General features: G+C 40.9%; 1 protein-coding gene across 1 annotated transcript in view; it reads left to right on the top strand.

Annotated features, from left to right (window-relative positions):
- Positions 1-22,561, top strand: part of phf12b (PHD finger protein 12b) — an 80,665-nt gene extending 58,104 nt beyond the window's left edge. Inside the window, 10 exon segments of the mRNA XM_038814274.1 lie at positions 1,053-1,185; positions 1,749-1,913; positions 6,109-6,267; positions 6,512-7,376; positions 9,970-10,104; positions 11,340-11,489; positions 12,875-12,973; positions 14,811-14,893; positions 21,443-21,581; positions 22,233-22,561. Of these exon segments, the coding sequence (XP_038670202.1) occupies positions 1,053-1,185; positions 1,749-1,913; positions 6,109-6,267; positions 6,512-7,376; positions 9,970-10,104; positions 11,340-11,489; positions 12,875-12,973; positions 14,811-14,893; positions 21,443-21,581; positions 22,233-22,561 (2,257 nt within the window).
- Positions 22,562-27,331: the final 4,770 nt, after the last annotated feature.

Genomic DNA, 27,331 nt, shown 5'->3' with positions numbered 1-27,331 from the left:
CACGTTTAAGACCGAGAACAGGAAATATTTTTTCATGGCAAAGCTTGATCAACGGCTGAAATGTGATGCTTGGAAGGGCATTTAAGGCTAAGACTGTTCAAGAAACAGCTGGATGATATAACCAGAACACAGCAGAATCAATATCCCGGACAAATGAAATCAAATGGGTTGAAGAGTCTTCATCCAAACCTTATGATCTATTTTGTCTGTTTTAAAAGAGTTGCTGTCACATTTCAAAGGCATTTTGACATTAGCTTTATGGGGCTTTCTCCAGGTATCTAAATGATGCAGCGTGGGGTAAACGTAGAAGTGCTCTTTGGGGAGATTCCCCAGAGATCCGATATTGGAGCAGAAGAGTTGAGTACTGATAATTATTCAATACTTGGCAGGCGCAGTAAAATTTGGTGATGTAACTGCTGAATATAGGTGCATATTCTGTGAGTAAACTGCGAGGTGGAAAATTGAATTCATTCATATCTACCTCTTGATTGGTCAATATCAGAATTTAAATGTGATACCACTCACTATATAGGAATCCATTTATTCATTTACTTGCAACAATACCATATGGACAAATAATTCCACATCTTGCTATGAATGATCATCTGAGTAAATCACATGAAAGAAAACCAGCAGGTAATATCATGCCGGAAACAAAACCTGTTTGATTTTCTGCTTTTGAAATAAATGGCTCAAACACTGAAGACTTTTTGTTTAATTTAGTGTACCCAGTTATGTTTTTATCCAATTAAGGGGCAATTTAACATGGGCTATTCACCGACCCTGCACATATTTTTGGGTTGTGGGGGTAAGACCCACGCAGACACAGGGAGAATGTTCAAACTCCACATGGACAGTGACCTGGGCCGGGATCGAACCCAGGTCCTCGGCGCCGTGAGCTAGTAGTGCTAAACTAAGAAGACTTTCCAACGTGTACAGTACTTAACATCAAAATTTGCTGTCTTAAATTTAAAGAGCTGCTATTTTCTGCCCATTCTTTCTTTTCGCTTACATTTAAGAGATGACATAACAATGTGATATTTACTTCCCAGGAGTTGTAGAGTGGCTCCCCTTGTCCAGTGTGATTACTGCCCATTATTGTTCCACATGGACTGCCTGGACCCACCTCTTACTGCAATGCCAACAGGGAGATGGATGTGTCCCAATCACATCGAACATGTGGTGGTAAGCAATTTTGCATTCCCTTCAAATGCCCAAATCAAAGTTGTCTCTTTTTTGAATTTTGGCATGGGAGAGAGAGTCAAGGTTGACCTTCACTCTCTGACTCATTCAGCCTTCACTAACACTATTGTACTATCAATAAAACAAATAATTCAGCAAGGATTACAAATGTATCTCAAACCGATGGTGCAATGTATTGTGCGTCTTCCTGAGCTGGTAGTGCCATGTATTGTGTGCCTTGCTGAAAGTTATAGGATTTTACCATCCAGTGAGTATTGTTTATGAATTAAATCACCATAAATGCACCAGACAAAGTTTCAGTTCATAATCTTGACTTCGCATTTTACGAGCGAATGACTAATAAAGTTGGAGGAAAGATATGCACTTGCACTGTCTTCCTTCACATGTCTAATCAGTGGTATCTACTGAAAACATAGTCCTAATTGCGGTTTATGTGATAACATTCCCTGATGCATGCACTTTCCATGTTTTGATGAGAAATGAAAAATGCAAATCAAGTAAATTATTAATTGAATCTTGTTAAACTTATTTTAATTTCCATTCAGCTTAATCAGAAGAACATGACATTAAGCAATAGGTGCAGGATATTTGACAAGTTTCAAGATCGTATATCACAGCATGCAATCAAGATAGACTTTCTAAACAAGATCCACAGGAAGCATCCACCCAATCGCCGACATACAAAGCCAGTGAAAAGGAAAAATATGAAAGTGAGTGATATTCTGATATGAATTTCTTGTGCGGTGCTGTGCAATTTGGCATAAGAAAATTAAACAATCTACTTGGGGTACTGTTTTGTTGCCCAGCTAGTTTGGAATTGCCTTACGTTTCATGTAAATAATGAAGTTTGAGGTCCGCTGTTGCTTTTCTGTCAATGTGTTGGGAGGGTTTCAAAAATTTCTGTACTATTGATGCCATCTGAAAATGTCAGTGACTAAGCCCATTATACAATCCCAGAATATGTGAAGAATGTTTTTTCTAGACACGTACTTGAAGTGCCAGTGGTTGCAGATTAATAAATGTACATACTGAGCTCTGAATATTTAATATTCCTTTTTAGTCATGCAGACTCATTCCTAATGCGGTCAGCTCTGACCAGAAATTTACCAGCACTTTCTCTTCTGTGAGACATTATTACAGAACCATCTGGTTACAAAATATTAAAATCGTAACAAACTTGTAAAGAATGCATCAGTGGATTAATGGTGCAGTTTGATAGCATTCTGTACGACTTTGTTCCTTCACACTTATTTAAGACAAACCACTATTAAAACTCCTTGTGCAAGCTTGGTTTGAACCACAATCTTCACTATATTCTTGATGCTGGGTTGGATTGTATTGTATTTGGTTATTGTCACATCTACCGAGGTACAGTGAAAAGTATTTTTCTGCGAGCAACTCAAAAGATCATTAAGTACATGGGAAGAAAAGGGAATAAAAGAAAATACATAATGGGGCAACACATGGTATACAATGTAACTACAAAAGCACCGGCATGGGATGAAGCATACAGGGTGTAGTGTTAATGAGGTCAGTCCATAAGAGGGTCATTTAGGAATCTGGTAACAGCGGGGAAGAATTTGAGTCTGTTTGTGCATGTTCTCAGACTTCTGTATCTCCTGCCCGATGGAAGAAGTTGGAAGAGTGGGTAAGCCGGGTGGGAGGGGTCTTTGATTATGCTGCCTGCTTTCCCCAAGCAGCGGGAGGTGTAGATGGAGGCAATGGATGGGAGGCAGGTTTGTGTGATGGACTGGGTGGTGTTCACGTCTCTGAAGTGTCTCCTTTTTTTTATACAAATTCAGCGAACCCAATTAATTCTTTCCAATTAAGGGGCAATTTAGCGTGTTCAATCCACCTACCTTGCACATCTTTGTGTTGTGGGGGCGAAACACACGCAAACACAGGGAGAATGTGCAAACTCCACACGGACAGTGACCCAGAGCCGGAATTGAACCTGGGACCTTGGCGCCGTGAGACTGCAGTGCTACCACTGCGCCACCGTGCTGCCCTCTCTCTGAAGTTTCTTGCGGTCCTGGGCGGAGCAGTTGCCATACCAGCCTGTGATGCAGCCAGATAGAATGCTTTCTATGGTGCATCTGTAAACGGTGGTAAGGGTTAATGTGGACATGCCAAATTTCCTTAGTTTCCTGAGGAAATATAGGCACTGTTTTGCTTTCCTGGTGGTAGCGTCGACGTGGGTGGACCAGGACAGATTTTTGGAGATGTGCACCCCGAGGAATTTGGAACTGCTAACCATCTCCACCTCAGCCCCGTTGATGCTGACAGGGGTGTATACAGTACTTTGCTTCCTGAAGTCAGTGACCAGCTCTTTAGTTTTGCTGGCATTGAGAGAGAGATTGTTGTCGCTGCACCACTCCACTAGGTTCTCAATCTCCCTCCTGTATTCTGACCTGTCATTATTCGAGATCTGGACCACTATGGTCGTATCGTCAGCAAACTTGTAGATGGCGTTGGAACCAAATTTTGCCACGCAGTCGTGTGTGTACAGGGAATAGAGTAGGGGGCTAAGTACGCAGCCTTGCGGGGCCCCGGTATTGAGGACCATTGTGGAGGAGGTGTTGTTCATTCTTACTGATTGTGGTCTGTTGGTCAGAAAATTGAGGATCCAGTTGCAGAGTGGGGAGCCAAGTCCTAGGTTTTGGAGCTTTGATATGAGCTTGGCTGGGATTATGGTGTTGAAGGCGGAGCAGTAGTCAATAAATAGGAATCTGATGTAGGAGTCCCTGTTGTCGAGATGCTCTAGGGTTGAGTGCAGGGCCAGGGAAATGGCGTCTGCTGTGGACCGGTTGCGACGGTATGCAAATTGCAGTGGATCAAGGCGTTCTGGGAGTATGGAGGTGATGCGCTTCATGATCAACCTCTCTAAGCACTTCATTACGACTGAAGTCAGGGCCACAGGATAGTAGTCATTGAGGCACGTTGCCTGGTTCTTCTTTGGCACCAGTATGATGGTGGTCTTCTTGAAGCAGGTGGGGACCTCAGAGTGGAGTAGGGACAGGTTAAAGATGTCCGCGAACACCTCTGCCAGCTGGTCCGCGCAGGCTCTGAGTGCACGGCCAGGGATCCTGTCCGGGCCTGTTTGTGGACATGGACATATTTTGTTGGTGACCTCTATTTACACAGTTTCCACATTCCCGTGAGTGCCAGAGGTAGGAACTAGCCATTTTCTTTTAGTCAGCCCAAAATATAGTAAGGATAGGAAACATTCAAATTTAACCTCCTTCCATTTTTAATTTAAATTGCATTAAGATACCGGAGCACTGTTTATAATTAATATTCTACTCCTGCTCTGTTAGGAACCTTCTGAGAGATCAGCTAAGATTTTATATAAAATCGGTTTAGCAATTCATTGCCAGGAATATTTTCCTTTAATATTCATTTCAAACAGGATAGTGCAGATGGATTACCATCTGATGTAGCTAGAAACACAGGTACTGGATTCTTGAGTATTGTTTTACCCTTTTAAGGGTCCTAACATATGCAGAGGAACTTAACGTCTGAGTGGAATTCCTTCTGTTGCAGTTAATATTTTCTCAATTCAGTTACTGTGAATGTTTAATTATTATTCCTCTGATCTAAGCACTCTATGATCATTTATTTAGGCTACCTGGGTTGCCATGATATTTTTCCTGCTAAGAATTATGGGTAAGTGATCAAGGACACAAAGTCCTGTGCAAGTCCCCTTCCCTTCTCTTCCTCCCCCTCAAATATTAAGTAATTAGGTTAGAATGGCGGTCACAAGAGGAAGAATATATACATTAATTGTGGGTTGACTGTGATATGTCTAGCAATGACTCATAGCAAGTGTAGATATTCCAAGTCAGGTTGCCTAACCAAGGAGTGCTTTTACCAGAGGAATGAAAAATGGCTGAGAAAGGAACTGAGGGAGTTTCTCTGAAAAGTGGCACCAATCTGACTCCCTAGTTCATTGTATTATTTTAAACTCCTAACTAATCGATTTGACTTTCATTAGAATTTCTGAATATACTGACTTCAGTTTTGTATGGAGCTGTTAAAGTTTCTTAAGGAATTTGAGTAGTGGCCTAAATCTTTCCCTAGTCTGGTTTTATGCCAAATATTGGTAAAATACGTGGCAAAATAATTGAATTTCTGCTTTTGCTTAAATGTAGAACAACGGTAATGCACTTGATCTCAAGTATAAGTTTCCACTAAAGTTGCTCCTCACTCTTTCCTGATCAATGAATCAGTATCATGACCTTGAAGGGAGGTTGTCAATCTGCAGATATACGAGTGGAAATTGTGGGGGGTTTTTAAACCTTCAATATATACTTTTTAAATGAAACCCTTGTGATAGAAATTTACTTTTGGAGTTCACGGGACCCAAACTAACATTGGCTAGATTGAAAATTATCAGTGCAATCAAAATTTGGTGTTTGGGTGGTATTAGAAATTGCCTTTTGCCCTTCCTACTTGTCGAGGAGAACCATGATGTCTTGGTGTATTTTTAGGTGAAAAAGTTGGGAGAGCGGTGGCGGTTTGATTTATATTCCTAAGATAGTAGCTATCTAAAAGTGTTCAGTCTAATTTCAATTGTTTTTGTTATGGTTGCATTCCTGTTAATATCTCAGGAATTGTGTGTGGACAGATAGTTGGGGGGGATGAATTATAGTAAATGTGGTGTCTACCGTAGGAAGTGCTTGACTCTGATATCTCCTGATTTCGTGTTTGTGGATTTTTTATATTCGTACTGAAAAAATTGAAATAACTGTAATTCCTGGTTGGCTTGCATATAACTTCAAATATCAGCAACTGTTCTTGGCTGGACTAAAACAAAAGTTGTCCATTGCTGCAATCTGTGTGTTTTAGAACTTCAGTTTGGTGGTCCTTTAAACTCAATTCAACAATTTCATTTACCTTTCTTAGGTTCCCGAAGCAATTAAGGCCCAGTACCAGTATCCACCTCCTCTCCTTCCACCGGCGGGAATCCGTGATGGAGAACTGATATGTAACGAGACTCCTTCTGAGTCACAAAAGCACCTTTCCAACTATGAGCACTTTGCCACTGAAGAAGAACAGCAAGAGGTAATAACTTCAGTATTATCGGTTGACTGGCAGGTTTCCTTCTACGAAACCCTGAGAAGTTTTTGTCTTAACTGCTATGCTCAGCTGAACATATCTCCTCAAAAATAGAAGCTATATGTTGAATAGAAAGTTATGGCTCTGCTGCATGGCATTCATTGTATGGTGTCTACCTGTGAAGTGCTAAGTACCATGTTTCTCTTGAACCTTTTCCTTTTAACAAGTGTTTTTTTTTATTTTCCTCTAGTGGCTTCGTAGTGTTGTTGCACTTCAATGCAGCATATTCAAACATTTATCTGCTAAGCAGATGCCATTATTTTTGGACAGTGAACACACTGAAAGGGCTGATATTAAGCCTTGTGTCACAGCCCAGTGTTCAGCGGACAGCTCTTTAAACAGCGCGCATCAAACAGCTGGAAAGAAACCATCATCCTCCCCTTCTCCGATGACCTGCAATGTTACATGCACCTCAGGGACCAATAGCCAGAATTCTTCAGGTTCCTCTGTATCTCAGCAGCCTGGTGCTGCCACGGCACAGGAAGAAAATGCCCATAGTTTATATTCAGAAACCTCATGCAAGACATCAAGTAGTGGAACTTCTAATGGACCTTTGTCAGCGGAGGTAAAAGTAAATGGACCTTTCCCATGCCCCATTTCATCAGAACCATCCAGACAGCTGGCAGACACACAGAGACCAAAGGGACCATTAACACAGGTGCCAAGCCAGATATCTGGACACGCATGGCTGCATTCTCAGCTGAGACCAGCTACACCACCAGCAGCCAGCAACCTCCAAAACCACTTTGTGGGAGCGCTTGTCAAATCGGAGAATGTAGGAGGACCTGTTTCATGCTTGCAGCGAATTCCTGTCAGTGTGACAAGTGTGCCCGCTTCTTTATCTACTTTGTATGCCAGTTCTGAGATCACCAGCAGCTCACAGCCCAAGAGCGCAGCCTCAGTTCAGATTGCTGGGCGACCTACCACGTTTATGGCAAAGGTTGTTACGACATCCTCCGCTATAGCTAGGGCTATTACTCCTCCAAGAGCAGCAGTAGATAGTGTTTCAACAGTGTTGGGACCTTCACGAAACCTGATTTCACCAGCAGCTGCAGGTGAGCATCTTCATTGTTAACTAGCAAAATCTTTTATTTTGTGAACAAAGGTTGTTTTCAAGTTTCGACAACAAAACAAGTTTTAAAAAATCAACTGATTTCATGACATTTGGACTGTTCTATAAATAAATCTAGATAGGCATGTCTAGCTAAAGCTTTGAAAAACATGGGGGGAATGATATTCTTAATATTCCACCCTATCCTATTTATGATCAACATATTCATAAGCATCTCAACATGACAATATAAATTTTTCAGTAAGTCATCCTCCTCCGACTCATGCCATCATTTATAGTAACTAGCTACTTGCATCTTGAAGGAACTCCGTTCTCTCCTCTGACAGATGTAGGAGCTAATCTGGAGTTATCCGCCCCAGCAAAACATTACCATTAGAGCAGGGGTGGGCAAACTACGGCCCGCGGGCCGCATGCGGCCCGCCAAAGGTATTTCTGCGGCCCACCAAGTCATTTAAAAAAAAAAAAAAAAAAAAAAATTTTTTTTTTAAAGGTTAATGCGGGGGGGCTGTTGGGTTACTTACTGGTATAGGGTGGATACGTTGACTTGAGTAGGGTGATCATTGCTCGGCACAACGTCGAGGGCCGAAGGGCCTGTTCTGTGCTGTTCTATGTTCTATATGAGGCGCCCAGAATCATAACCGGGTGAAGTAATTATTTTACTTAATATACTATGCGGCCCTTTGTGAATTGTGAATCTCTGAATGTGGCCCTTGCACGGAAAAGTTTGCCCACCCCTGCATTAGAGTATAATAATAATCTCTATTATTGTCACAAGTAGGTTTGCATTAACACTGCAATGAAGTTACTGTGAAAAGCCCCTAGTTGCCACACTCTGGCGCCTGTTCGGGTACACTGAGGGCGAATTCAGAATGTCCAATTTACCTAAGTATGTGGAGGAATTGTAGCTCTACTATTTAATTAGTGTGCATCATGATTCAAATTTTAGCTTTAATTTCAGACGAATGTTTTCAATGTGTGTTCACTGTGCGGCCAAATAATGAGCACAGTGTAGCTAAAATCCTACTGTGTATGGGGATAGCACTTTAGAATGATAGGAGGATGTCAGACTAGTTCACAAAATCCTTTGACTCAATTTATTTAGAAAATGTACGTTAATTGTTTGTAAATTTAATCATTTGAATCTAAATTCAGGCACATAGTCTCAGCACACTAGCATTATAGTTGGGAATTGTTAAACTAGAATACAAGCAGGAAATGCTGAATGAGTGGGTAAATGCATGGCAGATGCAATATAATGTGGATAAATGTGAGGTATCCACTTTGGTAGCAAAAACAGCAAGGCAGATTATTATCTGAATGGTTATAAATTGAGGGGGGAAATGTATAACGAGACCCGGGTGTCCTCTTAACACCAGTCGCTGAAGGTAAGCATGCAGGTGCAGCAGGTGGTAAAGAAGGCACATCGTATGTTGGCCTTAATGGCGAGAAGATTTGAGTACAGGAGCAGGATATCTTTCTGCATTTGTACAAGATCTTGGTGAGGCCACATCTGGAATATCGTAGAGTTTCGGCTTCCTTATCTGAAGAAGGATGTTCTTGCTATAGAGAGAGTGCAGCAAAGGTTTACCAGACTGTATCTTGGGATGGTGGGACTGATGTATGAGGAGAGATTGAATCGGTTAGGATTATGTTTGCTTGAGCTCAGAAGAATGAGGGGGCTCTCATAGCGATCTGTGAAATTTTAACGGGACTAAACGGGGCAGATGCAGGAAGGATGCTCCTGGTGCTGGGTGTGTCCAGAACCAGGGGTCATGGTCTAAGGATATGGAGTAAACCTGTTGGGACAGAAAAGAGGAGAGTGGTGAGCCTGTGGAATACGCCACTATAGGAAGCAGTTGAGACCAAGACATTGTATGTTTTCAAGAAGGAGTTTGATATAGCTGCTGGGGCTAAAAGAATCAAAGGATATGGCGGGAAAGCGAGAACAGATAACATAGTTGGGTGATCATATTAAATGGCGGAGCAGGCTCAAAGGGCCGAATGGCCTGCTCCTCCTAATTTCTATGTTTCTATGCTTGACAGGCATGGCAGCATCTGTGACAGAGTTGATGTTTTGGATCTCTGACCTTCGGTATTCATCTGTTTTTATTTCAGATTTCCAGCATCCACAGTATTTTGCCTTTGAATTAGTAGTTAAACTGGGCTTGGAAGATTGTAGAACGAATAAATTATCCAGAATAAAAGTTGGCAATCCTATCCAATAATAATTGTCAATATTCTTGTTTGAATTCTTCAAAACTGGCATTTTAAAAAGTCAATTTCTCACTTTTTGTCTGCACTTTAAGGACATTACACTTGTGTTAGAATAGATCTATCACTCAACAAGTAAGATGACCAATTTGGAGACTGGAATGTTAGTTAAAATACTGGATGGCTGAACTTCAGTGCACTAAATTGACTTTTCTCTTCCTTGACTGCCAAGAGATTAGTGTAAATTTTACTCCAAATAGTGGTGCTTGTTTCCTGACACTTTTGGTTGTGTTGAAGTTTCACACTACTTGGCCAATTTCTGTTCAAAAACTGGTTATAACTAATATGTATATTTTTCATTATAGGTAAAGTGAGTCCAACTGTGCTGCCCACAAGCATGTCCATGGGAAATAAATCCGTTCCCTTAACAGCTCCTTCAAACTCTGCAATCATGTTTGACCTTGCCAACTCCCTCCAGGCAGCTATGGAAGGAAGTGGAGGTAAAAATACTTTGTAAATTCCTCTGTGATCTTTTTTCTCCAGTTGACTTACCACTTAGCAGATGTAAAAACTTGGGTTACAGATGCACACCATTCCTACCTATTGGTCCAAAACTTGTAGAAATGCACATGACCCTTTTTTTCCTTAATTTTGATTCACAAGTATTCTCATCGGAAGCCTTCCGTTAAGGGAGCAGCTTGTGTAATGGATGCAGTCTGATGCATTGTCTAAAGTGATCTCTTTTAGTGTCACCAGACATTAAAACATTTTTGGGCTTGATACATTTTGGGTGGTTCTTGTTTGGATTTTAAAGTACTTATGCGATTCACCTCTGCTACCATTGAGCAGCAGCGACATTAATTGTGAATGAAATGCTAATGTGCTCTGAAATATCAGCCTGACACAGATTTACTTCTGTCTCATTCTTGCTTTGATTGATATCAGTGGAGGCACAACAAAGTGTTTCTGAATTTTGCAAGCAAATGGAAGAAGCCCCAGGTAAGACATCAGCTCCTTGACTCCAATGCTGCTTGTTCACAAGTTCTGCTTCTGGATGCCAAGACATTGTTCTCGAAACCTCTGTGGCCTTGTACGCAATCGGCTTGCTTTGTTCTTCAGCTTTAACTCAAAGTATTTTCTTGTACATCCACCAAAGGCCATTATTAGCTGTACAAAAACAGGAATTATTGAAAATTTCCTCCAGTGGGGCAGCATGGTGGCGCAGTGGGTAGCACTGCTGTCTCACAGTGCTGAGGTCCCAGGTTCGAACCCGGCTCTGCGTCACTGTCCGTCTGGAGTTTGCACAATTCACCTGTGTCTGCGTGAGTTTTGCCCCCAGAACCCCAAGATGTGTAGGTAGGTGGATTGGGAGTAAAATTGCCCTTTAATTGGGAAAAAATGAATTGGGTATTCTAAATCTTAAAAAAATAAAGAAAATATCCTCTAATGCTCATGTACCAAGTTACCCATCTGCTTCACGTTCACTTGAGGAAAAGATGGTATCAAAACTAAATTTCATGCTGCAGTTTACAGATCATTCATGTGGGTAGGGTGGTGTGCAACATGCCAGACAGAACTTTTAGTGAGTGATCTATTTAATTTTCTCTTTTGATATTCAAGATTGGAAAATGTAAGTAAAAAGGAAATGTCACGTATACCTGCATTTTAATTGGAATTTTATGTCAAGAGCTGATAGAGAAACTCCAAATTGGTTTGTTTCTCTTTCCTTTTGTAGAAATTGAACTGAGTAAGCTTGATGAAAAGTTGATCCAGGTACTGGCTTGGCAGAGAATTCAGCAGCTGTTTCCTCCCAAAGCATCCTCTTTAGCATCTGTACTCGGCACCTCAAAAACCCAGACGACTACTGCTACAACGCAGACGGAAGGTATGTATTTTCTTTCGCCGTCTCTGTGACATTGCTACTACTACTATAGTACATCTGTTGCTACAGAGAGAAAATCCGCTGCTGAGATTTTCCAGCATTTTCTCTTTGGTTTCAGATTCCAGCATCTGCAGTAATTTGCTTTTATCTATTGCTACAATTCTCAGCCATATCTTTGTTGTTTCTGGAGCCAACAACATTTTTCTGGTCAGCATATGTTCCTCACCCTTCTGATCATCCAAACCTTGGACCCTGTCCAATGATGCATCAGTTCCCATTCACCATCTCTGCATGCTGCACATCTATAATGATTTATGATTCCCTCTATGGACCTTGAACTTAAAATTCTCATCCTTGAGTTTAAATCCTATCGTGGCCTTGCTTCTATCTCTAATCTGCACAGGGACGCACCACAAAATTGTTGAGCCTAGTCACGTGTGCATCCCGGTCGTCTGCCTACCTCGTAGGCAGGCATGCTTTCAACTACCTACGCCCTACACTTTGGAATTTTCTCCTATACACCCCTCCATCTCCACCTTCCTATGCACCTTTAAGATCCATTACTTTGACCAAGGCTTAGTTAATTCCTTTTAATATTTCCTTTCATAGCATGGTATCCCTTTTTTGAATTCATCTACTGTGAAATGCCTCAGATTTTCTTTGATGTTAAAGTGCTTTTCGGTGCAAGCTATTCTTGCTGTAGTTTTTGTCATTCAGTATTCTACATCATTCAATTTGAATGTGATTCCTTCTTAACCAGCCCTTGAGCGCTGCGATGGAATTGTGTAAATATTTAGTACTTGTAGGACATGAGCAATTTGGTGCCACATTTTTTCTTCTTCTGTCCACCCCCTCCAAAATTTCTGGAGAATCCTGAAATGGCCATTGTCTTTCAGATACATTCTGTTCTCTATAAGTTAGAATATGTTATTCTGGTATGAGACTAGTGATCAAAATTCCACAAACCTATTAACTTTTGGCTGAGGTTGAGGAAAACTGACCTACCTCCGTCTTTAAAAACCCCAATGGGTACTTGTCAACTCCAATCTGAACTGGCCTACATGTGACTTGAGTTGACACTGCATTGTTGACTCTCAATGTCCTATGAAGTGGCCAACCCAGTCAATGTAAAATATCCGTGAGTGAAGTTAGCAACACAAAACAAATGCTACCATGCCAGCATCACCTACAAACCAGATGCAAATTTGCATATGTTTGTTGTGCTTGCTAAATATTGTTACTATTTTTTTATGAAACTATTTGTTAGTTGCTAATTATGATAATTTACCGATGAATACCTTTTGACAGCTGTTTCATGTCCAGCATAATGGCCAAAGCTGCCGTTGCTCACACCATATGAGTAATTTATTTTGCTTTTTCCTATCTAGTCCCCGTGAAGGAGGTTCAGGCACGAGCAGTGTTTTATCCCCTGACGGGTAAAGGCCAAGCCATTAATATGTGCTACAGAACACTTTACATAGGAACAGGTAAAGAAAACCTACGTGAAAAGTTACCTGAAAATGACATTCCTTGCTATTGGTCGATCATTACAGTTTAGAATGATGTGTGCTGACTTGATTTCTGCAGCATAATAGAATCCCTACAGTGCAGACGGAGGCCATTCAGCCCATCGAGTCTGCACCGACCCTTTGAAACAGCACCCCATCGAGGCCCACTCCCTCACTCTAATCCCGTAACCGAACCTAACCTGCACATCCTTGTGCACACGGGCAATTTTAGCATGGTCAATCCCCACATCTGCACATCTTTGGACTGTAAAACAAACCCCAAACAGAAACTGGGAGAATGTGCAAACTCCACGGAGACTGTCACCTGTGACCGGAATTGAACCAGAGTCTGTGGTGCTATGAGGCAGTAATGCTAACCACTGTGCAGATACCCTTTGTCGCATAACCATTGGCAAATAAATGTACATGAAACTTAGTGTTGCTACCTTTGCCCCTGCTCTTACTCTTTCTCTCCCCCCCCCCCCCCAAAAAAAAGGTTTATCTGCCCTAAATTGATGGCATGAACACTTGACAATGAATACATTTTGTAGCAATAGTCTATCAAAGCCAAAATCATGTCCTTTTGGTGGTTGTTTAAGTAAAAAGTCTGTATTACTCCAGCTGCAATGCCCAAACCAATGGGTCTCAGAAAATTCTTGCAATGTTTGGAGATGCACTTTAGCTTGAAAGCATTTGGCTAAAGTAAATTACAACCAAATTAAATAAAATGTATATGGAGAAACTGATGATCCAGCCAGAAAAATCAATAAAATATGCTTTACTTTTATGATTTGGCATTTTGTCTGGTTTACCTAATTTACCCAAATGAAATATATCTAATATAACTGGAATATGTTTCCAATAAAACTAGTTTATCTGCCAGTCTGGAGACTTATTGCATGCTTTCTCCACTCCATTCTTCCTCATTGTTAAGCTTTTTTTTGCCCTGTAGGGAGGGACGGTGGCACGTGGCACAGTGGTTAGCACTGCAGCCTCACGGCACTGCGGACCCGGGTTCAGTTCCGGCCCCGGTTTTGCACAATCTCCCCGTGTTTGCTTGGGTCTCACCCCCACAGCCCAAAGATGTGCAGAGTAGGTGAATTGACCACACTAAATTGCCCCATAATTGGGGGAAAAAAATAATTGGGTACTCTAAATTTAAATTTTTTTAAGAAGGATAGAGGGCGGAAACAAGTGATTCAGAACTTTGTGGAGTTTGGTCATGCAAGGAGGGGAGATGTGGCTGAGCTTGGACTGGGGAGAGGGGCCAGCCAAGAAGTCTTGCTGTGGAGTATTAATGGATTGAGAGATTTGTATTGGAGGGAATAAACAGGCAGGCCCAATGAGAGGAAAGAAAAGGCGAGTTCAGGAATTAACAAAAAAAATATGGAAAAATATATTTACCAAAAAGAGCTGCACTGTTTGGATTTACTGGCCTGTGATGATATGATGTGATTTGAATAGACAAATTAATGATGGACATAGTCTACTCATACGAGTGCCTAATTTCTCCAAGCATTTGATCATCTGATCCAATCTCCTTGTGGGGCTCAGTGTCATATGTTGTTTTATAATGCTGCTGTGATGTGCCTTGGGACATTTTATTAAATAAGATATATAGTTATTAAGTTGTTGATACTTTAAGCTAACTTTCTAACATGGATAGATTGGATGCTATGGCTCCACATCATGTTTATGTTTTAAAAATCTATGCAGCTTTGCTCATGCTGCTGATCCTCAGTGGTCCAAGTAATTTGAGAACATATGGTAAAATTCACACTATTGTAACTGAGACGTATTTTCTTGTGTTTTTCAGGTGCTGACATGGATGTGTGCCTTATAAATTATGGACATTGTAATTATGTTTCCGGCAAACATGCCTGCATATTCTATGATGAGGTATGGTTCATGAGACTGAATTCCAACCCCTCCCTGTTACTGAAAGAAAATTTTAAAAATAAGTTGTTAATCTAGCAGGGACAGCATCTCAAATTACTTTGATTTCTTTCTGATTGGAAGGCTTTTGGGTTGGTAGCAAGCTGATGACATTTCATACTAATTCAATTTAATATAACGGAAGTGTGAAAACCCAATTATAAGAACACAGTAAGTAAGGACATAATAGATAGCAGCAGAAATAGACCCTCAAGCCTGCTCTGCCATTCAGTAAGCTAATGGCTAATCTTCTATCTCAACTCCACTTTGCCAACTCATTTCCATATCCCTTGATTCCCTGGTACATCTAATTATCTTACCTTTCCAGCTCTTCATATTTTCCTCCTTTTTATATCAAGGCGAAATCAGAGATTGTAGTTGCAAATCAAAATAATTATATGAAGAGGAACCTTTGGCTCACAATGCTGTTGTATTTATCTCAATGAACCCTTGCTGAAGACTCATAATTGCTCATCCTTCATACTTAAACTGTCAGAATAACAATTTACCTTGATGGCCTAATAATCTTCAAAATTTAATGGGTTACTAAATTTAAAATTAAAAAATGCTGTTTCAAAGTTGCACATACAGAATAGTTTAGAGATCGTAATTAACTTTAAATACTATATTGGTGTACTGAACCCAAACTAATTGAGATTAGCATTTGGGCTGCTTCCAAGACGGTTGAAAAGAAATGGATGTATTTGATAATTGGTGTTTTGGGGGAAACCAAATTAACTGGCAGCAAATTATAAGTAATACAAGGCCAAAAGAATTGGGCAGATGCTCAGTGGTGGACTAAAAGAAAATCTTAGGGCTAGAGACTCATCTACAGAGTGGAATTGCACAGCTTCATAGAATTTACAGTGCAGAAGGAGGCCATTCGGCCCATCGAGTCTGCACCGGGTCTTGGAAAGAGCACCCGATCTGAGGTCAACACCTCCACCCTATCCCCATAACCCAGTAACCCCACCCAACACTAAGGGCAATTTTTGGACACTAAGGGCAATTTATCATGGCCAATCCACCTAACCTGCACATCTTTGGACTGTGGGGGGAAACCGGAGCACCCGGAGGAAACCCACGCACACACGGGGAGGATGTGCAGACTCCGCACAGACAGTGACCCAAGCCGGAATCGAACCTGGGACCCTGCATTAAGCATTTGTGCTATCCACAATGCTACTGTGCTGCCCTAACAATGTTTGTGTCAACAATATACTGGTAACCAAATGGAACAAAGGAAAGACCACAATTATCCTTCATGATGCTGAAGAGTAACTCTCATGGGAAGATTCAGCTGGTCAGGTGGTAACGTAGCTGTGGGAAAAGCTTATTGTCATGTTAAATTTTTAAATTGTAGGTCTGTATCCACCAGAGCAGAAAAAAGCCAAGGACTGTCAAATAGTAGAGTTATTGTGTGTATGAATAGTGAAAGATGATTCTTAAAGTATACCTGTAAATAGTGAAAGATAATTTTCAAATGATTCCTGAATCAGTCATGAAGTTAGGATTTGTTATAGAAACACAAGTGGATAAAATGGAACTTTTTGGGCAAAGTGTTACGAGAATATGGAGTATATTTCACTCAGGTAGCCAATGAAGTAACGCTATGATATAAATAATTGAAAGATACTGGGAAAGGGGAAGAAAATGTGATTGGAATAGATTTTCTTTTCATTTGCTCACAGGATCTGTGTTTTGCTGGCTAGACCAGCATCTGTTGCCCATCCCCAATTGCCCTCGAAGTTGGTGGTGACCTGTCTTCTGGAACCAGTGCAGTCCATGTGATCTAGGTACACCCACAGTTAGGGAGCTCCATTGACAGTGAAGGAAAGCAATATAGGTCCACGTCAGGGTGGTGTGTGATTTTGGAGGGGAACTTGCAGGTGGTGGTGCTCCTATGCATCTGCTGCCTTTGTCCTTACAGGCAGTAGAGGCCACAGGTTGGAAGGTGCTGTTGAAGGGGCTGTGGTGAGTTGCTGCAGTGCATTTTGTGCATGGTACACACTGCTGTCACTGTGCTTCTATGGTGGATGGGGTGTCGATCTTGAGAGCTGCTTTGTCTTGGGATGTTGAGCTACTTGAGTGTTGTTGGAGCTGCACCCATTAAGCCAGGTGGAGAGTATTCCATCAGCAGTGCCATTGAATGGCAAAGGAGATGGTTCGGTTCTCAATGGATGGATTACTCCAATGGGGAATTAGTGCTGACACGAGTGACCCATCTTCCAAAGTTATTTGTTGGGGATGGCAGCGGGGGAGAATGGAGCCGCAGTGTTCATTACAGATTGGTCTGCAATGCAAAAATGTATTTTGGTGATGCATTAAATTCTATTGAGTTTCTGCATACTTAATTGGTAGCTGCAATTTTCTTTGAGTAGAGATATATGCTTTATATTGTGGAGGCATTGGTGGTGATCTTTCAGAAATAACTGGAGGCAGGAAGGGTCCCAGGGGACTGGAAAATGGCTAATGTAACACCCGTGTTTAAGAAGGGAGGGAGGCAGAAGATGGGCAATTATAGGCCGGTCAGTCTGACTTTGGTCATTGGTAAGATTTTAAACGTCCATTATTAAAGATTGCAGAGTACTTGGAAGTGCATGATAAAATTGGATTGAGTCAGCACTGCTTTGTCAAGGGAAGTCATCTCTGACAAATCTGTTGGAATTCTTTGAGGAGGTAACCAGGAAGTTAGACAAAGGAGAACCATTGGACCTGGTCTATTTAGATTTACAGAAGGCCTTTGGCAAGGTGCAGTATAGGAGGCTGTTTAATAAGTTAAGGGCCCATGGTGTTACGGGCAAGATACTGGCATGGATAGAGAATTAGATGACTAGCAGAAGGCAGAGAATGGGGATAAAGAGGTCTTTTTCAGGGTGGCAACCGGTGACTAGTGGTGTGCCTCGGGTCGGTGCTGGGACCACAACTTTTCACAATATACATTAATGATCTAGAAGAGGAACTGAAGGCGCTGTTGCAAAGTTTGCAGATGATGCAAAGATATGCAGAGAGACAGGTAGTATTGAGGAATCGGGGGGGCTGCAGAAGGACTTGGACAGGCTAGGAATATGGGAAGTGGCAGATGGAATACAATGTGGAAAAGTGTGAGGTTATTCACCTTGGTAGGAAGAATGGAGGCATAGACGATTTTCTAAATAGGCAAAGGCTTTGGAAATCAGAAGCACAAAGGGACTTGGGGATCCTAGTTCAAGATTCTCTTAAGGTTAATATGCAGGTTCAGTCGGCAGTTAGGAAGGCAAATGCAATGTTAGCATTCATGTCGAGAGGCTAGAATACAAGAGCAGGGCTGTACTTCTGAGGCTGTATAAGGCGCTGGTCAGACCCCATTTGGAGTAGTGAGAGTGGTTTTGGACCCTGTATCTAAGGACGGATGTGCTGGCCTTTGACAGGGTCTGGAGGTGATTCACAAACATGATCCCTGGAATGAAGAGCTTGTCATACGAGGAGCGGTTGAGGACTCATTACCCGTTGGAGTTTAGAAGGATGAGGGGGGATCTTAAAGAAACTTGCAGAATACTGAGAGGCCTAGATAAAGTGGACGTGGAAGAGGATGTTTCCAGTGGTAGGAAAAACTAGAACCTGAGGGCACAGCCTCCGACTGAAGCAACAATCCTTTAAAACTAAGATGAGGAATTTCTTTCTTCAGCACAGAGGGTCGTGAATCTGTGGAACTCCTTGCTGCAGAAGGTTGGGGAGACCAGATCACTCAGTGTCTTTAAGACAAGAGATAGGTTTTTTGATTAACAAGGGGATCAGGGGTTATGGGGATGAGAAAAATATCAGCCATGATTGAATGGCGGAGCACACCTGGTGGGCATATTGGCCTTATTCTGCTCCTTTGTCTTATGGTCTTATACAGTTAGTAAGCTCAGTAAATGTTCAAAGAACAAAAAAAATACAGTACAGGAACAGGCCCATCGGCCCTCCAAGACTGTACCAGTCATGATACCACCCTTTGCCAAAACCCTCAGCACTTCCTTGTGCCGTATCCCTCTATACCCATCCTATGCATCTGTTTGTGAAGATGCCTTGTGAACGCTGGTAATCTATCTACTTCCTCAACCTCCTCTGGCAATGCGTTCCAGGCACTCACCACCCTCTGCATAAAAAACCTGCCTCGCACATCTCCTCTAAACTTTGCCCCACAGACCTTAAACCTATGCCCCATTGTGATTAACCATTCCACCCTGGGAAAGAGTGTCTGCCCGGTCCATTGTACCCATGCCCCTCATAATTTTTGTAGACCTCTATCAGGTCACCCCTCAACCTCCGTCTTTCTGATGGAAAGCAGTCGAGTCTGTTCAGCCTCTCCGCATAGGCTAACCCCCTTCAGACCAGGCATCATCCTGGTAAACCACCTCTGCACCCTCTCCAAAGCCTCCACATCCTCCAGCAGTGTGGCGATCAGAATTGTGCGCAATATTCCAAGTGCGGCCTTAGCAAGGCTTATATAACTTGTAGCATGACTTGCTAGTTTTTATACTCGATGCCTGACCATTGAAGGGAAGCATTCCGTATGCTTTCTTGACTCCTTGTCCACTTGTGTTGCCCACCTTCAAAGATATTGTGGACCTGCACGCCCCACATCTCTCTGACTTTTCTATATTCCAGAGTTTTACCATTGAAGGTATATTTCCTCTGATAGACCTACCAAAATGCATTACTCAATTTGTCTGGATTAAACTCGTTTGCCATTCTCTGCCCAAGTCTCCAACCTATCTATGTCCTGCTGATCTTCTGACAATCTCAACACTATCTGCCACTCCATCAACCTTCGGTGTCATCCATGAATTACTAATCAGACCAGCTACATTTTCCTCCAATCATTTATGTAACCAAAACACAGAGGCCCAAACACCGATCCCTGTGGACCACTATAGTCACACCTTCCATTCAGAAAAAAAATCCGTCTCTTTGCCTTCTGTGAGCAAGCCAGTTCTGTATCCATCTTACCCCTCACCTCTGATCCCATGTGACTTCATCTTTTTTACCAGTCTGCCATGAGGCACCTTGTCAAAGCTTTACTGAAGTCCATGTAAACAACATCCACTGCCCTCCTGCATCAAATCATCTTTGTCACCTCCTCAAAAAACACGATCAAGTTAGTGAGGCATGATCTCCCTTTACAAAACTATGCTGTCTATTGCTTATGAGTCCATTTGTTTCCAAATGGGTATAAATCATGTCCCTGAGAATTCTCTCCAATAACTTACCCCCTACCGACGTGGGGCTTACCAGTCTATGGTTTCCAAGATTATCCCTGGTACCTTTCTTAAACAGCGGTACCACATTAGCTATTCTCCAGTCCTCTGGGATCTCACCTGTAGCCAATGAGGATACAAAGATGTCAGCCAAGGCCCCAGCAATTTCCTCCCTTGCTTCCCTCCGTATTCTGGGATAAATCCCACCCGGCCCAAGAGACTTATCTACCTTAGTATCTTTTAAAAGACCCAATACCACCTCCTTTTCGATATTAATATGATCCAGACTGTCCACATACCCTACCCAAGAATTAACTTTCACAAAGTCCCTTTCTTTAGTGAACACTGATTCATTTAGTACCTCGCCCATTTCCTCTGGCTCAAAACATAGATTCCCCCCACTGTCCTTAAGTGGTCCAATTCTTTCCCTGGCTACCCGCTTGCTTTTTACATACAAATAAATTCACAACGTCCTGCCAAAATTTCAAGTAAATTAAATAGCTCTAAATACGCAACTTACAATGTCCTGCCTTATATCTTGATTTTGTTTTAAAAAGACGAAAGATGCATTGCGTGTGAAATTCAGGGGTTTGGGTGATGTTAGAAGAGCAGTATCATCTCTACCTGTCAGTGGTCTTGGTCTTGAATTTCTTCAGAATATTTTCAGCTAAAGGTACTTTAACTTGCTTCCCAGTGACTAGCGCTCTGCATGGCAAATATTGTATAATAGCAGTGAGAATACTATCATGTGTGTAAAAATACAAGTAAGCAGAAAGTCTTCATATGAATAGGAACAAATTGTAAATTAACCTTTTAGTGGGGGAAAAGCAAATATTTAATGAGTCAATATTGAGGTGTCTTTACTGGTGTTCACTTGCTGTTATATGAAGTTGCAAATGGAAGAATCAAAACAATGGAGACTAATGTCTAAATTGAAAGCAATATTCACCTTATGGCCTGTAGTTTAGAAATACCAGTTTTGTTTGAGCAGAGGAAATTAAAACTCATAATAGACCATTTATAGTGGGAACTAGATAAGTAAAGCAGCCGTTGTTTACAGAGGGTTTACCTGCTATCTGTCCATTTGCTTTTCCTGAGCTGAGCCAGATAAACGGCTTACGCTTGACTTGGGTTAAATTTGTACAAATGAACTCTGGGACTTGGGATACCTTTACTCCCTGAACTGTGGAATACTTTAATTGCCAATAAACTGAGCCACACCATATAAAAAACTGTTGCTAAGCATGTTGTTGGTTTTACATTTTTGTTAAATTCTTATCTTTGTTTTTAGAACACAAAACACTATGAACTGCTAAACTACAGTGAGCATGGGACAACTGTTGACAACGTTCTATATTCATGTGACTTCTCTGAGAAAACGTCTCCCACTCCACCAAGCAGTATTGTTGCCAAAGTTCAAAGTGTAATAAGTAAGTGCACTGCTTTACATTTTTCAAATTTAAACTGAGTAGATGAACAACAACTTGGTACTGTAATAGTATACAACAATACCATCCAGCCTTAAATCCATTAAGCAGCTTTTCAATATGGTGAAGCATTTTAAATAGTGAAAGTAATTAAGGAATCAAAATATATAGTACAACAAAACATCTGTGTTCTGGGCAACAGAAGTATAATTATATTGATAAACGGCGTGACCATGAGAAGCAAGATTCTTTGACTTCAAACTGTTTGGATGGAGTGTAGCCCACTCTTGTTCAATGAGTGTCCATGTTGAAGGAAGCAACAACAAAGACACAGGATCTCTCTTAAAGAGAGATTGGCATCTACCACTGTGTGTAGTACTTCCCAAGTGAAGTTTAATAGCAGTGCATTCAAACAACGGGATTGTCCAATATTCGTGAGACCTGCATCCGGTTGATCACAGTACTTGGAGATGTGCAAATATTAAAGTTTATAAAATCTTGTACCATAATAATTTTACAATGAATTAAAGCTGATTTTAAGTGGGATTTTCTTTTAGACCTTTAAGTATTCCGGCACAGTTTGGAAACACTAGGCAATATTTTAATTGTTATGAACTGCTGGGTAAACATTTTGCAATTTATTTTTTTTCCCAGAATATTCTAAGAGCAGAAAGGAAGAGGAGGAACAGGAAGAGACAGTCATGAGTTCCCAAGGTCAGGGAATGCATGGTAAAACCTGTAACTGCAAGGCCAGCAGCTCTAGTCTAATAGGTGGCAGTGGAGCAGGCTGGGAAGGGACTGCATTGTTGCACCATGGGAGTTACATCAAGCTTGGTTGTCTGCAGTTTGTGTTCAGCATCACAGAATTTGCAATGAAACAACCGAAAGAGGAGGAAACCTTGGTACACGATGCTGACTTGGAACAGAAGCATTTGATGAAACTTCATCAAGTGCCCGTGTTACGATCCAACTCTGTTCCGTGAGGTTTCTGAAATGTACATAGGACTAAACGGGGAACCATGAAACCGAATGAAGCTGTCTTTATATTGCATGAAATGAAGTATCTTCGCATTTTTTTTCTTTTTGCTCAGATTTTGTGGGCAGTTGCACATAGAATTGTATAATGACTTCTCTTTTAATATGTAACTTGTCATAGTTGTAAATGTTGACTGAATGAGAAAAAGAAGCAAGGTCCTATTTGAAGGTCATGGTAAAGCCCTTTGCAGAACGAACTGGAAAAGCTTAGGATACATTCAGACTGCATCCCTAAACATGTAAAAATAATCAAAGACTTGTTATATTTTGTGCCAGTGACAATAGTTTTTATAAATATGTGCAAAGTTTTCATAAAAGGATATGTTTATCTACTCTGATCATTGTTTTATTTAATGTATCTGGAATCCTATGACCCAGATGTTTTCTGCTACTTTTGCACTACAAGTAGCTGCTGTGTACTGATTAAAGAGGAAAAACAAACCCTTTCAAATATCAATGGTATTTTATTTGACTGAGAAAGGAGAAGTGTTAAAGTAGAGTCTGTGTTAATGCACCTTTAATGGTGTCAGTGGTTTTTAAATGTCTAACATGCTAAAAACTTGTGGTATGGCACCAGCTGCCATTGTGTTGTATTGTAGCGTAAAAGTTTGTCGTAAGCTTGTTAAGGTCCTTTTTCACACAGTAGTTCAAATGTAAATAGTTAATGTATTGTTTCAGATTTTACAACAGACACTTTCATGTATTCTGTATATAAAAAATTGACTCCAATTCCCTGTCTCTGCCTGTCTATTATGACTGTAAATACATCAGATTTTTTTAAAGAAAAACTCCTTGTTGCAGTTGAATATTTTTATAGTGCTATCATTCTTCACCTATCCTCTTTCACATCTGAAAGATAATGATATCAAATAAGTGGACAATTTTTTTTCAAGGTTTTTACTCCTTTGGAACCACACATTATAAACTGATGTGACTTGAGAAGTGCCATTCTATACATACATATCACCTTATGCTATCCCCCGTTTTTCTTCCTGCTCAGTTTTGTTTGCTTTCCCTTTGTACTGTATTAGTTTTCAAAATCTGAACTTGAGATTTATTTCTAACTAAGTCATTTCAAGCATTTTAATTAGCAGGAAGGACTTGTCATCAGATGCAATGGCTGCCAACTACTGTGTCTGCCAGTCCATTGAGATTGTGCTACATTTCATGGAGTTTTTTAAAAAAAAGAAATGAAAATTAAGCTATTATAAGAAACAATCCTAAAATCAACCACAGTAAGGATTTCTTGATGGACTTTTACTTAAAAAGTACTCGGTTTACTCAAAAGTACTCGGTTTACTCAATTGCTGTTCTTTTCAGGTGAGAATTTGGGTTATATTGCAATCACGGCATTGGGCAAAACAAATTCCAGAGTAAGGAGAATGTAAACTGAAGCATTTTAATGAGTTCCATTCTCAATGCAGATTTACACTACTCCAGCCAATTGGACTGCTTGTAAGCCAGGGATTATGGAAAATATTGACAGCACAAAGAACTGCCCTCATCTATATCTGAAACTTGTTATTGAATTGTCACAATAGGCAGCAACAGGGGGGCCTGAAGCAGTGGCCTACAGCTTACCAACAAATGCAACTGAAGAGCTTTAAGCTCAGTGGTTTGAAATAATAGAATTGATAGCTCACTCAATACCTCCTGATAATGTTGCTCAACATCAATTTTTTCCTCCGATGCAATAGGATTTGAGAGCAGGTAGTTTGAATGGGCAAATGTGAAGTTGGCACAGACTAGGCTGAGATATGTTAATATTCCTAGGCAAATTTGACTTGCAAGCTCCGTTTTCTGGCAGAATCAGCGAGACTCGAGTCCATTTTCAGAATGAACAGTAGAAAGGGCTCAATCTGTTCACATCCACCTAATTTTTGACCACAAATACCCACTCAATGTCAAATTAAAATAATCAAGAGGAAGGGTAGTCTTTCCCAGTTTATAGAAGGGAGAAATAATGTATTTTTAACAGAATTGTGTGGAAGGAATGGACATCAAATGGATTGAGTTGCCTCCTTCATTTTGGGTTGTGGGGTGGAAATTAGATGATCATCATTCCCTTTGAGATGATTTTTAGAGATAAGGAACCCAAATACTTCATTCAATGGAAATTTGGAGCAGTGGCTTTGAAACGTTTCTGTGTGGCAGATTCTTTGAACTGCTGTCCTAATTTCCACATAGCTATGCGAAAGACAACTCGTCAGACAAAATGCTTTTGTGAAAAATAATACCTTGCATTACTTTGAAGTCAATAAAGATGACTTTTTAAAATTTAAAGTGCCCAATTATTTTTTTCCAATTAAGGGGCAATTTAGTGTGGCCAGTCCACCAAACCACATCTTTGGGTTGGGGGGTTGATACCCACACAGACACGGGAAGAATGTGCAAACTTCACACAGACAGTGACCCAGGGCCGCGATTGAACCTGGGTCCTTAGCACTGCAGGCAGCAGTGCTAACCACCATGTTGCCCTCAATAAATATTTAATTGTTCATAGTTTTTCATTTCTAGCCCTTAAGAGACCAAAGTTTAAGACCTTTCAGACCCTCAAACCTCTGAGACATCAGACTAAAATAAAATTGCATTTTGCCAAAGTTGAAAGAAATTGAACAAAGGTAGCATTGCTTCGTGTGTCTCTTCGGGGAAATACTAGAACTAGGGGCACAGTTTAAAAATAAGAGGTTTCCCTTTTAAGACATGAGGAATTCCTTCAGAGTTGTTAAGTCTGGAATTTTCTTCTGAAGAAAGCAGTGGAGGCTAGGTCATTGAATTTATTCAAGGCTGAGTTATATTTTTCATTGATGACCGTTGGCGGCTGGGGGGACAGGAAAGGAGTTGAGGCCACAAATGGATCAACCATGATCTTCCAGAAAGGTGGAGCAGGCTCAACGGGCCCAAATGGCCTTACTCTTACATGCTATATACATTTCCATGTTAAGGAGGTGGTTCCAGTTCAGCAAAGGTATTGCTATGTGTGTCACTGTTCTTATGCGGAGCAGAATCATGAAAACTGTTACCACTTCAAAACGTGCGATATTGAGTAAATGTAACATTCTAATAAATTCGGGTGCTGATTAATGCATGGTGTGAATTTCACGTACTGTATTCAGCTTAGCTATCAAGAGACAAGTATCTTAAGGATTTGGTTGATGGTTAATTGTATTAAGCGTGATGTAATAAATTGTTGTGACTTTTAAACATTTACATTCTTTCTGGTAATGGTTCTTTCCGTTACACCGCTATAGGCTGTGAATTGAGAATTTAGATCAATCTTGTTCCTCACCATCTCCTGCCCGGGATGGATCATCGAGTAAATTGCAATAGGTCGGAATGGCTATGCCAGATATCACCACTGTGTTAATTTTCACAGTCATCAATCAGATGGGCTCTTTGTGATGGAAGTACGAGCAAGACGTTACAACCTGTGCTTCACACTTCTGAACAATAAGTACACCAGATTTGGAAGTGTTACAATAAAGTGGTTTCTTTTTGCCTCATCTCTGAGCTCTAGAAATTTAAAATACTGATAGGCAACTTGTCACAAATTATATTAGTTATTGAGCAGTACAATAACTATTTGAAGATTGTATAGGTTGAAAAAAAGTTAATTGGTAGTTAACTTTTTTTTTTATTATGTATGCATTAGCCAGGGCATTGTTTATACACTGCTGTGGTGCCATCGTCAGATTATGATTTTTTGTTGGACTGGACATGGACATCGATATGGGGATCTGTTTGTTTGGTTCCTGCCATGATTGAAACATGAACTGTACAGTTGAGCTATGCATTGCATTTTTACAAATACTTTCCATAATTCAGACTTTAGGTGAGGCGATGTTTGCAAGTCTTAAGAGTTTAGCAACTATCCAATGTTCGTGTTTTGGTGCCACAATATGCACTTCTTGTCTTATTTCCTCTCTGAAATGTTTCAATTTCCTGAAAGTTACACATGGAAGTAACAAGATTACAAAGCAATCACTTACTAGCCAAGCAGCCTGCATTTTAAAGTGCAGCCCAAAGCCCCCCAGCTTACCAAGCCAGTTAAATTGCCAAAATGATTGAAAATGCAATCAAATTTTGTGTCAAATATATTTGGCAGCCATTTTGTTGCCATTCACACACGATGGATTGATTCACTCTTATTGGAGATGGTCATTGCCTGGCACTTTTGTGGTGTGAATGTTATTTGCCACTTGTCAGCCCAAGCCTGGATATTGCCCAGGTCTTGCTGCATTTGCACATGGGCTGCTTCAGTGTTTTAAGGAGTCATGAATGGTGCTGAATATTGTGCAATCACCAGTCATCATCCCCACATCTGACTTTATGTTGGAAGGAAGGTCATTGACGAAGCAGTTGAAGATGGACACTACCCTGAAAAACTGCAGTGATATCTCAGGATTGAGGTGACTGACAAATTTCAGTACTTTGTGCCAGGTATGACTTTAACCAGTGGAGAGATTTCCTCCTGACTCCCAGTTTTGCTGGAGTCCTTGATGTCATACTCAATCAATTACTGCCTTGATGTCAAGGGCAGTCACTCCCCCCTCATCTCTGCATTTCAGCTCTTTTGTCCATGTTTGAACCAAGGCTATAATGAGGTCAAGAGCTCGGGTACCCTGGTGGAACCAAGCTGAGCATCAGTGAGCAGGATATTGCTAAGTAAGTATGCTTGATAGCACTGTTTATGAGCCCTTCTATCATATTTCTAATGA

The sequence above is a fragment of the Scyliorhinus canicula genome, chromosome 12 (assembly GCF_902713615.1).
Source record: "Scyliorhinus canicula chromosome 12, sScyCan1.1, whole genome shotgun sequence".
NCBI classification, from domain to species: Eukaryota; Metazoa; Chordata; class Chondrichthyes; order Carcharhiniformes; family Scyliorhinidae; genus Scyliorhinus; species Scyliorhinus canicula.
This window is presented reverse-complemented; position numbering and strand designations above follow the sequence as displayed.